At 44.2% G+C, this 14,465-nt stretch overlaps 2 protein-coding genes and 1 non-coding gene across 10 annotated transcripts in view; all 3 read left to right on the top strand.

The window, feature by feature from the left end:
* The window catches only part of CDKL2 (cyclin dependent kinase like 2), a 19,437-nt gene extending 13,632 nt beyond the window's left edge, over positions 1 to 5,805 (top strand). For 3 of the 4 annotated variants that reach the window (XM_026078334.1, XM_026078333.1, XM_026078331.1), the window contains 4 exons: positions 813 to 924; positions 1,046 to 1,152; positions 1,889 to 1,984; positions 4,693 to 5,805. In XM_026078334.1, coding sequence (XP_025934119.1) covers positions 813 to 924; positions 1,046 to 1,152; positions 1,889 to 1,948 — 279 coding nt within the window. In that variant the 3' untranslated portion in view covers positions 1,949 to 1,984; positions 4,693 to 5,805. Of the gene's footprint in view, positions 1 to 812; positions 925 to 1,045; positions 1,153 to 1,888; positions 1,985 to 4,692 lie in introns of those variants that run through there. The other variant, XM_026078335.1, reaches the window with a different exon arrangement.
* Positions 3,611 to 3,772, top strand: LOC112972178. The gene has a single exon (XR_003255567.1). It is a non-coding gene; the product is annotated as a U1 spliceosomal RNA (small nuclear RNA).
* A 1,754-nt stretch (positions 5,806 to 7,559) lies between the features above and the next one.
* RCHY1 (ring finger and CHY zinc finger domain containing 1) lies at positions 7,560 to 13,456 on the top strand. 5 transcript variants are annotated; one of them, XR_003255566.1, is made up of 10 exons: positions 7,560 to 7,657; positions 7,740 to 7,859; positions 8,020 to 8,135; positions 8,515 to 8,593; positions 9,107 to 9,151; positions 9,260 to 9,318; positions 10,332 to 10,358; positions 10,635 to 10,755; positions 11,826 to 12,219; positions 12,534 to 13,456. XR_003255566.1 is itself a non-coding variant. In XM_026078318.1 (9 exons), exons 1-9 carry the CDS (start codon positions 7,601 to 7,603, stop codon positions 11,946 to 11,948), a joined length of 747 nt encoding a protein of 248 aa, XP_025934103.1. In that variant the 5' UTR covers positions 7,560 to 7,600; the 3' UTR covers positions 11,949 to 13,456. The 5 variants fall into 5 exon arrangements, 4 of the variants coding, with proteins under 4 accessions (XP_025934103.1, XP_025934105.1, XP_025934104.1 ...); XM_026078318.1 differs by having other exon boundaries at positions 11,826 to 13,456; XM_026078320.1 differs by lacking the exon at positions 9,107 to 9,151 and having other exon boundaries at positions 11,826 to 13,456.
* The last annotated feature ends 1,009 nt before the right edge of the window (positions 13,457 to 14,465 follow it).

The raw sequence follows: 14,465 nt of genomic DNA, 5'->3' as shown, positions 1-14,465 counted from the left end.
CTTTCCCCCTCTCTCTTTCCCCCTCTCTCTTTCCCCCTCTCTCTTTCCCCCTCTCTCTTTCCCCCGCAAAAATAAATTCTTAGCTTAAGCATTTGCTTTATTGTAAAGAATCCTTTCTGTTGCAGCCTTCACCATAAATCCCAACAAGAAATACAATGTTCTTTGCCCCTTTTTTCCTATAGTTGTCATCCGTGCTCCTTTCCTAATAGTCATCTTGCATGAAATATATTTAGTGTCAGAGGGCAGTTTTAAATGAAGGGAGCGGCCCAGCATGCAGTACCCCTGAGACATGGAATATATCCATAGCATCCTGCCAGGCCAGGAAAAGTGGACCATGTGTGCTGTGCTATTGAAGAGGAATCCAGGGTTTGTATTTAATATGGGTGGGGCCCTGTTTACTTAGGTCATAAATACAGTTAAAATTGTTCATGAAAACAAGTGAAGTGTAAAGCTCTGCATTGCACCCACTGCCTAGACAATATTTCTTCTATGTTGGTAGGAACGTTTGCCTTTTTAAAGAGAACTAAGCTAAGCCATCCTCCAGCTATATTTTGTCTCCTTGAAAGCAGTCTCATTTAAATGCCTGGGGTTTTTTTGTTAAGGCTGTTCTGTTGTTTTTGATGTGTAGATTACATCTGATCAGAATGGATTCCTTTAAACCCATTAGAGTCTTTTATTATACTCTTGTTCTGGTGCAAGTTCCAGCTAAAGTAGTATCTTGCTATGCTTATACATTTTAAGATTAAAGCTCAACAGTAACTTCATTTTTCTATATGTATGTGACCTGGTATTTATCATTCGCCTGATTGCAGGTTTCTAATGAAAAAACAATCCTTCAGGCAAATAAGAAAAAATGGGAATTCTCCAAGACAGATGTGCGTTTGCCAGAACTAAATCATCTCCCTGAACTGAGAGGAGTGGAAGGTATGAGCTTTAATGTCCTCTAAATAAAACCTGGATCCAAAGTAAGTGGCAGGAAGTGGTGTGCATTACAGCAGTCAGCATTCGCTTCTTTAACATCATATGCATTGGTTGCATTTTGTAGCATGGAATCCCAGATTGCTCAAAAAGGAGAACAAAACAGTTTCAGAGTCCCGTATTCCCTCCCTTGCTGCCATTGACCTCCATAACCCAAGTCTGGCTTCACAGCAGGTAACAAAGTAATATTTTGTGCTGCTCCTAGTCCTTTTGATTCAGAACTTCAAACTATGTTTGAGTAGTGTGACCCACAAGTTTCCAGCCTGCCTCTTAACAGAAGCAGGACTTGCCTAGGGTTCTCCCATACTGTCTGTGAAAAAGCGGTAGAAAGGCCTGAAGCATCTTGCTGGGGGAAAGGAGAAGGGCCCTGGATGATACCCAGGGGTATATTTGTGTCTCTGGGACTAGCCCAATGCAAGATTCTCACTGAGAAGACAAACAACAGGAGTTGTTGCTATTTCAGGAGGCTGAATCAAGGTGGAAGAAAACCTGATTTCCCAGAGTTGGAGAGGGAAACCAGGAGGGCTGGGAATTTTGAGCAGAACTGTCCTGGCTGCAYTAGACAGATGTTAAGGGGGCAAGTGTACTAGGGAGGGAGAAAGCATAGGAGCTGAACATAGGGAGAGAAGGAAAAGATTTGCATCTCGTAGAGATTAGCTCCTCAGTAACATCAAGATGTTGTTTGGGAGCTGTGTAATTCTCTAGGTTGCCAGTATGGCTACGTTGCTTCCAGCTGAGATTTGGCAGATTGTGTTGAACAAAATATATATTTTTGAAGTCTGATTTAATCAAAGAACAGACTTGTTGCATGCTGGCGTTGCATAGGTGCCCAGAAGGCAATTTCTGATTGATGTCTCTMTTACTACAGTTGGAACTGACCCTCTCCTTTCTCTTCCTACCCAATTTAMAGCTGTCGGGGACCTTGATATCTGATGCATCAGAAGCTGGCTTCCCCAGAGTCGAGCACTAACCTGAAGGAGAATGGGATTATACCTGTTCCTAAAAGGTAGGTTTTAATTTCTACAGCTWAGCCTTCTAGTATCCTTTAAATGGATCAATTGATGATTGCTCATGCCAGTTGGGAGTTGCTCTGGGGGTATTCTTTTATGCTTCACACTCTAGAGGTCAAGGATACCTAGCTAGGACAGGCTTTCTACGGAGGGCAGCACGCAACTCTTCCCTGATTCAGAAATGTGCTGTGGCACATTTCAGGGCTAGTAAATGATCTTCCTGAGCTGAAGTGTTGGGCATTGGTGTTGGGAATTAATCACCTCATGGATTTGGAGGTTAAGGAAGCTGATGGAGTGACAAAGAAGGGAAGCTGGCTGCATGTGAGGGATGAAGGAATGGGTTATATGCACAGCGCTGTTAAGTGCACCACAGAAAATGGACTTGCAAAAGGGAGACAAGCATTTGGGGGTTGGGGGGGCTGTTAAGTTTAACAGCATGGAAGACTTCTAATAACTATGTCATGCAATTTAACTTTGTTAAAATGTATTAGTTAAGCCGTTGGTAGCTCAGTGTTCTCTAAGCTTGAGGTAGGGGGTCTGSAGGAGAAGGAGGCTTAGGAGAAGTCCTGGCTGTAGTAGTTGTCTTAAGATTGAAGTGTGAAGTTTGAAGTCCCCCACTCTGTTTGCACTTTCACTTAGAATCATATCCTATGTTCTAGGTTGTTTTAAGGCGATAGTGTTGAAACTGATTTTTTTTTTTTTTTTAATAGACTCATCTTGCTCGTGAAAAGAATGTGGTTCTGTAGGTGGTTTTGTCTAAAAAAAGTCATAGAAAAGGCTGGGTTTCTTCTGTTGAAGTGTTGTTCTCTTGTTGCTGTAATATCTGAGCATCTTCCAGGCAGTCTGTTGCATGTGTTGGAGTTTCTCTAATTTCTTCTGAAAGTGAGAACTGCAGTGCTTTGCTTTGAGAGGGTTTTTACTCTCATAAGTACCTGTCTTGCTCACCTCACTGAGGCTGGACAGAAGAACTGTGCCTTGCAGAGAGAGCAGAAGTTAGAGAGGATAAAGGGGGAGGGGTGGAAGGAGGCAAGGTGTTTTGGAAGGGTCCTCAGAGGCTGTGCTCCAAATTCTCTCTGGCTCCATTGGAGCCCTGTGTTGTGCACAGATGGGCTGTAATCAGTGCTGTGGCTTGGATGTGATCACATACCTGCCCCAGGGTGACTCTCACTGTGGCTGCAGAGACCACCAGGCACTTCAGCCTCCCTCTGGCCTTACCTGGTTTCACTGAAGCTGTTATTAAATATTTTGCTACAGATAGCCATTCGTATGTTATAGGAGTACTGTTAATGTGCAGGTGCAAATTGTGCACTGTAGTTTTATATTTTGGGGTTCCTGTATTTGTTCTTCCTTTTTGAGGAGAGGGATCAACTGCTGACTCTGAAATCTATTTTTAGTCTTGTGTACAAATGCACTGGCTCCTAACCCATATGAGTGTTTTTGGCACTTGAATTCAGGTGGTGCAATATCTTAGTGCTATTAGGAAGAAAGAAGAAAAATCATTGGGATGGGAAGCAATCCTGACAATATAAATGGGGGAAAAAGAAATGTTACTAAAGTTGGCTCATCTGTGAAACACAGCTTTAGGGAGATAAGAACATGTACTAAATAAAAGTAAAGGAAGTATACTTATCTGGCAGGGGAGACACCATGATCAGACAGGTGGTTTTCCCAGGGCAAGGCTCATCCCTTGCACTCGGTGTGCAGACCCCTGCGATTTCCCCAAATGTGGGAAACTCGACTGCATAACTTGTGGTAGTGGGGGACTGTGTTTGTGCTCTCCCCTACAATTTCACCAGAAGGCTGTGCTGCAATTCAGAGAGACCTGGACAGGCTGGAGAGGTGGGCAGAGAGGAAACTCATGAAGTTCAACAAAGGCAAGTGCAGGGTCCTGCACCTAGGGAGGAATAACCCCATGCACCAGTACAGGCTGGGGGTTGACCTGCTGGAAAGCATTTCTGAGGAGAAGGACCTGGGAGTGCTGGTGGACACCAAGTTAAGCATGAGGCAGCAATGTGCCCTTGTGGCCAAGAAGGCAAATGGTATCCTGGGGTGCATTAGGAAGAGTGTTACCAGCAGGTCGAGGGAGGTGATCCTCCCCCTCTCCTCAGCCCTGCTGAGGCCACATCTGGAGTACTGTGTCCAGTTCTGGGCTCCCCAGGGCAAGAGRGATGTGGCACTACTGGAGCAAGTCCAGCATAGGGCTACAAAGATGATGAGGGGACTGGAGCATCTCTCCTATGAGGAAAGGCTGAGAGAGCTGGGCCTGTTTAGCCTGGAGAAGAGAAGACTGATGGGAGATCCTATTAATGTGTACAAATATCTAATTGGGGGCTGTCAAGAGGATGAGGTCAGACTCTTTTCAGTGATGCCCAGCGACAGGACAAGAGGCAACGGGCACAAACTGAAACACAGGAAGTTCCATCTGAATATGAGGAAAAACTTCACTGTGAGGGTGACAGAGCACTGGAACAGGTTGCCCAGAGAGGTTGTGGTGTCTCCTTTTCTGGAGATATTCAAAACCTGCCTGGGCACGATCCTGTGAAACATGCTCTAGGTGACCCTGCTTGAGCAGGGGAGTTGGACTTAGATGATCTCCAGAGGTCCCTTCCAACCTCAACCATTCTGTGAAGCATATCACTGTGGAATGCCCCTGTTCTTGTTTGCCTGTCTGTAACATCACCCTGTCTTTTTCCTCTTGATGCAGGTGGCTGAAACAGTGGGAACAGTCCAGCTGAGTCTCCCGGTGCTAATGCTGCACAGTTTCAGCAGAAGAGAGGAGTATCCCTTACTCTCTTGTTAGTGCAGTGGACTGCCATGGAGTGTGGCTCAGTTCCAGTCCAAGAACACAGCTCTCATTGCTGTTGCTGCTGGATTTCTTGCATGCAAAACAGTTCCTGAGATGTTGACTTTCTGGCTTAGGGCCAGGTCTTGACTGAAGTTGCTCAGAAAGGAATGGTGTTATTGGTGTGTGATGGGGCAGAAGTTGGCTTGGAGGATTTTTGAAGAAGGCTGGGTTTTCTTTTGTCTAACAACTGCTCTCTTGAGAGGGTGTTATTCAAAGAGAGCAGCTAGCTGCTGATTTTGTTATATTTTGGTGGGCTACCTGGTCTGTATTGGAAAGCATCTTTGTCTTGGCARAAATGTCCATGGAAAATATTTGTGTAAGAATGATAATGTTAAACATCCAAATGTTCCTAATGGTTCTTTTGAAACCCTTGTTAATGCTCAGGAGCATGTGTGAATTTGTGTTAGGTTCCTTTTCCCTGGATGCATTCTCTCCCCAGCTTTTGGGCAGTTTTCTTCTGGACATTTAACTGGGGCTGTTGACTGACTGCACTTGAGTGAATGTGTGACTCCTGTTAATGCTGAAGGACGAATATCAGTATAACATACTGAGCTGTGGTGCATGTGAAATGGCTTCAGATGAATGCTTAGTAGCTCACTTAATTCATCTGTCCTTTTAAGTATATCTGGGGGAAATGGGACCTGTAACTGTAAACCTCAAGTAATGTGTAGGGAGAAAAAGAACAGATCACTCTTACCTTTTGGACAGTTATGAGACTGTTTTTGTTTAACTGTTCTCAAGTTGATTTAGTCAGTCTATGGTATCCCTACATTGCTCTCAACCCTGTTTTCTGGCAGCCCAATGCTGCTGTTGCAGCTCAAACCCCTGTCTGGTGCAATTAGCTTTGGAACTGTGTTGTCTTTCCACAAAGTAGGGCCTTTCCCATAAGTGTATCATGGCAGTATGGATGTCATCAAATTTAGATCTTTGTGGCTATGCTGTGTTCTAACATGTACACTTATATTTTGTAAATAAAAGGATATTCAAATTCTAAACTCCTGGCTGCTAGTGTGTGTTTGCAAATATAAGATGTGCTGACTCAGTCTTCTCTGGATTTAAGCTTGGTGTTATATCTGCTTATTTGTGCTGGTGGCCTTGCTTGCATTGAAAAACAGATAGGATTTGGGGATCGGTTTTTATTTAACAGCTGAGATCTGATTGTTTTGCAACCATCTACAAGCACAGGTTCCTCTTCCCTATGTCATTTTAGATGCCCAAGGTCCTTGGGGGGTGTATGGGGGGGAAATCAAGAAAATGAAACATATCAAAGAGCAAATGATGATTAGATGTAAAGATTGAGCCAGGCTCTTGTCGGTGGTGCCTAGTGACAGGATGAGAGGCAATAGGCACAAATTGAAATACAGGAAATCCCCTCTGAACACGGAGACCCCCCCCCCAACAACAACCCACTACTTTGAGAGTGGTTGAACACTGAAACAGATTGCCCAGAGAGGTTGTGGAGTCTCCATCCTTGGAGATATTCAAAACCTGACTGGACATGGTCCTGAGCAACCTGCTGTAGGTGACCCTGCTTGAGCAGGGGCTCGGACCAGAGGTGCCTTCCAACCCAACTATTCTGTGATTATTACAAATTGCTGCTGCTTACTGCTGAAACAATGTGTAGCATAAACCAACCACTATTGCTCCGTATTGTTTTTGTAGACCCTGTGGTTAGTAAGTGCATTTACACTAGACTCAAACTAAAAATTGTTAGTAATTATAGATGGTGAGTTGATTTTACTTTGACTCTAGCAGCTTTGTCATTAAATGTCCTACATGCTGTACTTGTACACTGGGTTTATATTTTTTTAGAAAAATGCRTGCTTCTGTCTTTCACTTTGTGCAATAAGAAGGCTGTGCACAGTTAGCAATGCGATAAGCAAATTTAATGCAAATATGATCTGAAACCCCTTTAAAACAGCCTTAAGGAAACTCACTCCGATAGTCTCTCTGACTGGGGGAGCTCTGTAGAGCTCCTACCCCCTCCTGACGCCCTGTGGCAGATCTACACCTCCAGCTTTTGGAATAAGATGCCAAACTTCTTAGAAGCAGTGGGCTTTGTTGTTCTCTTCTGAGATAACAGAAAGCTTGACTTGTTCTTCTGCATGGACCAAAGCTGTCCCTTTCAGGTAARGGAACTGGGACCCTGGAGCCAGAAACTGGGGGTTTACTCCAAATATTTTTTGATCTTGTTTTTCATTTCCCCTCCCCTTCATTTCTAGAATAGGTGAGGGCATGAGGAGGCTTGTTTTGGGCAGGGGCTATGGCTGCCTCTGCCTCTGGGTATATATGCACAGAACTGCATCTATATGCTCRCATATATCGAGAGATGGGTATGCACATATAAAGCATGTGTGTGAATATGTATATATCCACACATGGTGKGTATATGCATCATGCACCCACCTATATACTACATAGTGTATATATACAGATATATAGACCCACCTACATACTGTGTGTGTGTGTGTATATATATATATACACACATACTGACATCTATACACCCAGCTATATATACATATAGCTATATATGTATGGAGCGCTATATATATAYACATATATATAGCTCCACATATATGCTGTGCGGATATATGTATGCTTCTACCCCGCCGCATATACACACACAGACAGCGCTAATAAGCCGAGGGGCGGCGTGCGCGGCCGCAGAGCTCGCCGCCCCCCCCCGGACGGAAGTGGGGGCGGAAGCGGGGGGGCGGGGCGAGCGGCGGCCCTGCCCCGGGGAGGGGAGCGGCGGTGCGGGGCTATGGCGGCGAGCGGCGAGGAGGGCTGTGAGCACTATCGGCGCGGCTGCCTGCTCCGGGTGAGGCGGCGGGACGGGCGGACGGGCGGGTGCCGCGGTGGAGGGCTGGGTGCCACCGCTGAGGTGTCCCGTCCCGTTGCAGGCGCCGTGCTGCGGGAAGCTGTACGCCTGCCGGCTGTGCCACGACGGCGCCGAGGGCCACCGGCTGGATCGCTTCCGCGTGGCGGAGGTGCAGTGCGCCCGCTGCCGCCGCCTGCAGAAGGTGGGTACAGCCGGGGCGGCGGCGGCGGCGCGGGGGCCGCCATTTCGGGGGTGGGGGCGCGGGCGCCATTTTGGGCGGGGGCGCCGACGCCGCGTGCCTAATGGTCGTCTTCTCTCCCTTCCACTACCTTCTCCTCGCCGGGCCGGTGCGGCGGCGGCAGGCGCAGCAGAGTTGCGAGGGCTGCCACAGCCTCTTCGGGGAATACTACTGCGGCATCTGCCATCTTTTCGACCGCGACAAGAAGCAGTACCACTGCGCCGAGTGCGGCATTTGCAGGTGCGGGCGGGCTGCTCCCGGGTGAAAGGGGACAAAACCCGGCTTTTCGGAGCCCGGCGCCTGTGTACGGCCGTGGGCTGTTGCCGTCGGGTTCCTCCTGCGAGTAAACAGCAGCGGAGCCTGGAGCCGCGGTGGGCTCGGCCCGGGAGAGGCTTGCTCTTGTTATTTTCAGTCTAAGCAGCCTTATGTTTTACTTCAGTCGTGGCAAAATATTGCTAAGAATGAGAGCTTGTTTATAGTCTGTATGAATTATAACTCTTCCGTAGATAACTTGACTTGGGAATTAGGCTTCTGTTGCTCAAAGAGTGTTTCGGTAGAAAATAAAACAGAGCTGTGCAGCAAGTACTAAGCTGTTCTTGAATGGGCCTTATCTCCTTAGGATTGGTCCAAAGGAAGATTTCTTCCACTGTTCAAAATGTAATTTATGCCTAAGCTTGAGTCTTCGAGGAAAACACAAGGTGAGAATATACCACTTTGTTACCTTTAAAAAAACCTGTTTTTCTACGATCAGAAGTGCCTCTACTTGAACTAAGGCTATACAGATAGGGAAAGTGGCAGACTCTTTCCCTCAAATACATCTGCCCTGAACAGCAGCATGGAATGCTTCTGGGTGGGCTTTGCTTGCGGTTTAAGTTACAGAAAATATATATCTCAGTCATGTTCCACTCTACTTTTAAAAGTCATTGACTGCAGATATGGAAATGTATCAGTTTGAGCTGCTATTTCTGCTGTAGTATAGGAAAAGCTAGGCTATTATTGTTGTGGGAGTCCTGGAAACAATTTCTCCTATATCATTTCAAGCTGTTTCCTTTTTGTTTCCTTTTTGTTTCCTTTTTGTTGTTAATTCTCAGAATTTCAATCCTAAATGAAAGAGTAAGGTTTATACCTCTTTATTTATTATAAAGGAATTTTAGACTTAAAAAAATGCAGCTGTCTGTGCAGTAGAATAACTTTTCTTTATTTTTGCAAAGTGCATAGAAAACGTCTCCAGGCAGGATTGCCCAATATGTTTGGAGGTGAGCTACTTCTGTCCAACTCTTAAAATTGTGTTTGGTGGTACTTCTTACTGTGTTTCTAGTTAACAGTTCTTTTGTGCCTTTTGTCTACTACTTGTCTTGAAACAGGATATTCACACGTCTCGTGTTGGAGCTCATGTTCTGCCATGTGGTCACCTTCTTCACAGGTAAATATTGCAAATATTTGAGCGTTGAGAGTACCTGCTGCATTTTGTGTGCTGTATTCTCAGCACTACTACAGGCCTGGTTGGTCTTTGTTATTACAGCTGGTTTTTAAGGGAGGCATGTAGTAGTGGATAGCCTCTATTTCATCAGAAAGTACTTCCTTCAGAAAGGATATCTTTCTTCCAAAGTCCAGTAAATCTTGTTGGTGGAGAGGCCTATTTACTGCTSATTTTCACTTTTCCTGTGTTGAATTTCCTTCTGTTGATTCTTAAATCTAAAGAATCCCATAGAGAAATCTCTTCTTGGTGCAGAAAGCAGTTGCACAATGGTTTTAAGAGGTTGGTGCCAGTTCATCCATTAAGTCTTAAGTTTTTTCCTTAGACAGCCGCCAGGAGCACTGAATGCATTGTTTCTGTACAAAAGCTGCCCACTCTATCAGGATTTTATGGTGTGGTGATAAACAGCGCTGGGTGCCTTTGGAAGAGTAATTACAAGAAGGCCATATGTTTCCCTTCCATCTTGCTCCCAATGTAGCCTTGACCTGACGTTTTCTCTTTGTGCGGTGTCCTACAGAAACAGCTTTTTGTTGCTTTGTTGTCTCTTGGTTTTCTCCATTGTCTCTGTGTGCTAAATTAATGGTCTCCACGTTTGACAATGTCAAGCCTCCCCAAATTGAATCTTCCTTTGATTCCTGTCCATCTTAAAGTTACCCTGTTGATGTATCACAGCCTGTTTTTTCAGCTAACTTTAACCAAACAAATACTGTTTTATTGCTGATCTGTTCCTTCATCTTACTTTTGAAGGCATTAGAATGGAATTAAATGTGCTTGTCTCATGGTTTTGTCTAAATACCAAATGATTTTGCTGGGAGGCTTTCTTTCCACTTTAACCCAGGATATTTTTGACTTCTGCTTTGGGGACAGCTGTGTGCTTTTCTCCTCCTTTCTGTCCAAATGGGTTACTGGTCAGTAATTTCACTTTTCTTACTGAACTTCTCATTGTGTTTTCTTTTCAGAACGTGTTATGAGGACATGTTAAAGGAGTAAGTATTTCTAACCCTCTCTTGTCTTAACATTGTAGTAATCTAGGCAGATTACTTGGAGAGGCAAAGATCCTGATGCCAATCCAGTACCTGTTATCTTAAAGGCAACTCCTAGAGGGAAAAGGGGCTTTTAATTCCCACCTCTTCTGCRGGACTTTCCCATTCATTATATTTCTCCTTGACTCTTCTGATAAGAAACCTGTCCTTTTGAATGGACTTATTTCATGGCCCCGCTCCATCTTCTGAATTAGACTTTTTTTTCCATCTTTTTGCCAGAGGTTACAGGTGTCCTTTGTGCATGCACTCAGCTTTAGATATGACAAGGTACTGGCGTCAGCTGGATGACGAAGTAGCACAGACACCTATGCCCACAGAGTATCAGAACATGATGGTGGAGGTAAGTGATGAAACTTGCACTGATGTCTCTTTTTGGCAGATCTGTACCTTTCCATTATGGACAGTAGAGGGCACTAGAAACTTGCCCTGGATCAGAAATCCAAGTGACTGTTGGGATATGATGAAAAAATTTCTTGTGCAGGTTTACAGTATTCATTTACTAATTAAAAGATGAAAGAGCGGTTTAAAAAGACCCAAAGCAAACAAACAAACAAAAAACACAAAAAAACCCCACAAAAACCTCCAACATCTTAGTGGTATAGTATCATACAGGGGGGAAATGGCTTAGTCCCTGGAAGTACCTTGCTTTCTCAAGCAGTGCTGTATTAGGTGCTGTCWCAGCAAAGAGCAGCAGCATGTTTTTTAAGAGCTTGGAGCTTCAGGTTTCAGAATAAACATGCTGTTTTTTCTGMAAAAATATTCAGCTATTAATATGTGTAAGGCTAGCAAATAGACACTTCTTATATTTTCTCTTTCTGTTTCTCTGCAGTAACCCAGATCTCTGAAACTGGGTACTGTTTAGTAGTAAGACTGAATTACACAGCTTAGGTCATCATCTAGTGTTCTGGTTGCATCTATAAGTCTGGTTCAGACAACCCATCCTCCTTACTTTTTGAGTCAGGGTACTTCAAAAAATCACTTTACTGCCTRTTTTGAGAAGAACATTCACTGTCTGTCTTGTGTAGCAGACTGGCTGAATGTTGTTAGCTCTTGTTAATCCCATCTCATTTTTACCTGTGGGTTTCCCTGATGTTTTCTTCCATCAAGTGAAGAAGCAAAAGCCAAAGYTGGTGTTTACCTGACCCATGCATGGAGTCCCCATTCCATACTAAAAGCATATGCTCTTTGCACATGCTAGCTGATCYTGGTATTTGCAAACTGAAAAGTTAAATCTGCCCTGTGTACTCCTCTGCTGAGACACCTGGCTGTCTTTAGAAGGAAAGTATTTCCTGCTTTGTGCTCTGATTGCAAACCAGTTCTGTGGTTGCTGAAAGCATGCTTGTCATGTATTGTTGAGTGTCCTGTTGATGCTAAAGCACCTCTCTCTCTCTCTCTCTCTCTGTCTCGTAGATCCTTTGTAATGATTGCAATGCCCGGTCTACAGTGCAGTTCCATCTCCTAGGCATGAAGTGTACAAACTGTGAATCATACAATACTGCCCGAGATGGAAAATGCAGGCTGACTTTGGAGTAGCAGTGATTAAGATGCATGCTGCACATGGTTGGTCATGCTGAAAATGCTACTGTGGAAGAGACTGTCTGTTTTCTTAAAAAAAAAAAAAAAAAAAAAAAAATTGTCTGTAAAAATTTATTCAAACCTGTCATGCCAACAGTAAAATGGTTACAAAGTCTTAGCAGAACTCCTTTGCGCCAGCCTAATAGTGTCCCCAACCTCAGTACCTCCTACAGCATGGTCAGGCTCTTCAGGAAACTCCCTGTCCAGCAGTGTGTGACAACCTGACAAGGTTAGTCTGTGAGAGAATGGCACTCTTAAGAGCGTTTTACCACATCATAAAAAAGACAGCCTAGAAGAATAACTGATGAGATGCCAAAGGGAGATGTACAAGCAATAGCTGTCAGAGCAGAACGTATTTTGGGGCAGCCAAAGGCTCATCTGGCTTACAGAGGCTTTGAGCATAACAGGGTGGAGTTATAGCCATTCTGGTAGCAACTCATAGGGAAAATTGGTGGCTTTGAGATGATACCTTACATAAAGCTGACTTCTGCAAAGTTTTGCATAAGTACATTCTGTTCCTTTTAAATGATGTGTTTGTTCTAGGGCCTTGGAGTCATCAAGCAAATGGATGGAAAGGGTGAGCTTGCAGAAATTGCATCTCAGTCTGATTTGTAGACACAAGTGCACACACCGTGTGTACAGAATTCATTTCAAAAGCAGGGCTGGTGTGCGTATGTATGTCTGATGAATAGCTTCTGAATCAAGCTGCGGGGCTGCCCTTCTCCCACAGGTACTCATGTAACCTGGTGTCTTTTCATTTAGAATGCCAGCTGCAATTGCATTTAACACTGATTTCTTCCTAATTTGCTTTATTCGTTTACACAGGCCTAGGTGTCATAGGGTTTTAGACACGTACGTAGCTTGACATGTTGGTGGTTCAGTACGTGAAGTGAAGCACATAGCATTAGCTTTGCAGGATTGCTGTCAGGCCAGCCAATCCTGCCGAGCCTGAGATATTTGCTAAAGTTGCAGCCATTCATACAGGGACTCTCAAGTCATGCAGGGACCAGTCTTCTGCGACTTTTTTATGGTATCTAATTTCATTGTGGGAGGAGAGGGGAGGATGGAGGAATGTTTTTTCTTTTTTTATAAAAAGGAATAAAAACTCTGACCCTTCTCTTTTATATGATATCCTGCCCAGTGTTTTGCAGACAAAATATTGCCGCAAGTCCTTAGTTTCTGAGAATTTCAGAAAGCTCAAATAGTGTGGGGCATGGCTCCTACTGTCCAAACTGCATGAAATGCAAAAGTTCCCCTTCACTGTACAACTACTCGTCTTCAACTTGCTCTATGGTAAAGCAACAGACTTCTTGATCTGACAGTGCCCTTTTATGTATGAAATACTAGGAATCAGATGATCATATTACTGTAGCTTGCATTTACTTAGGTATCTTTTTCTGAAGCACTTTTCTGACTGCTATAAATGAATGTAAAATGATGTCTCTATTAAAATGAATTATACTATGCTAGTTATGGTCTTATTTTATATATACTTCCTAGACATTTTTAGCTGAGTTCAAACCATGATGAAGTACCATAGAATGATGGTTAGCTCACTTCAGTGTCACTCATGGATTTCCCCTTCACGCCACTTCCTTTATATTCACACTGGTAATGGTATTTCAGGTGAAGCCCTATTACACTGCATACACACTGGATGTTTGATTCATGGATGAGTTTTTATGCTGAAAACAGTTTTCCTAGCAGCTTATGTAACTATTCCATCTTTCAGTGATATTTTCTCCATCCTACTAGTATATTGTTGCTACAAGCTTAAAGCAGTTCTCCAAAACATGYGTAATAAAAACAACATGCGATATTGGGTAATAAGCTATGGTATTTTACAGTCACAATCCACACACCGAGCAGAGCAGCTTCTGTGACTTAAAATGGCATAGCTTTTCACCAGGTAAACCTCTTCTCAGCCAAAGGGCACTGAGCTTGTGCATGCATGTATGTCAAGCCCGAACCCAGAGGGGTTGTGGGATCTCCATCCTTGGAGGTGTTCAAAACTCAGCAGGGCCCTGAGTGACCTGCCCTGATCGGACTTGCTTTGAGATAGACCATGGTCTCTGACCTCRATAACTGTGTGACATTAAATCCATCAAGTTATTCGTATTCTTGCTGTGCCCAGCTGTAGCTGCTGCGGGGGTTTTACATTAGCTAGCTCCATGTTTCCACTATGTTCAAATGGGAAAGTCTTTCATTTTTGTGTGAATACTTAAACCTGAGCTAGCACAGCCCCTCTTCCTTTCATTAACCTCTCTAGAGAGAGGGGAAACGTCCCTGTAGGGGACAGAGGCATGCTGTTTATCCTCCTTGTTATTGCTTTACAGAGCTGCAAAACAGTGTTTGCGGAAAGCAATAATTTTTGTCACCAGAGCAGTGTTGTGTGTGGCCTGCTTGGGGAAAATAAATGAAGTCACCAACCGGTATAGGAGGAGACCAAGGAGTGCAGATGCCGAGGGAGGGAGC

This window comes from Apteryx rowi, unplaced genomic scaffold, assembly GCF_003343035.1.
Source record: "Apteryx rowi isolate R43461 unplaced genomic scaffold, aptRow1 scaffold_478, whole genome shotgun sequence".
Classification (NCBI taxonomy): Eukaryota; Metazoa; Chordata; class Aves; order Apterygiformes; family Apterygidae; genus Apteryx; species Apteryx rowi.
The sequence above is the reverse complement of the archived record's forward strand: the minus strand, read 5'-3'. Positions and strand labels throughout refer to the sequence as shown.

Coding starts and splice junctions, on each gene's coding strand:
- RCHY1 (XM_026078318.1), top strand. CDS start 7,601: ATGGCGGCGAGCGGCGAGGAGGGCTGTGAGCACTATCGGCGCGGCTGC. Junction 8,594..9,106: donor GTCTTCGAGGAAAACACAAG/GTGAGAATATAC, acceptor ATTTTTGCAAAG/TGCATAGAAAACGTCTCCAG. Junction 10,756..11,825: donor ATCAGAACATGATGGTGGAG/GTAAGTGATGAA, acceptor TCTGTCTCGTAG/ATCCTTTGTAATGATTGCAA.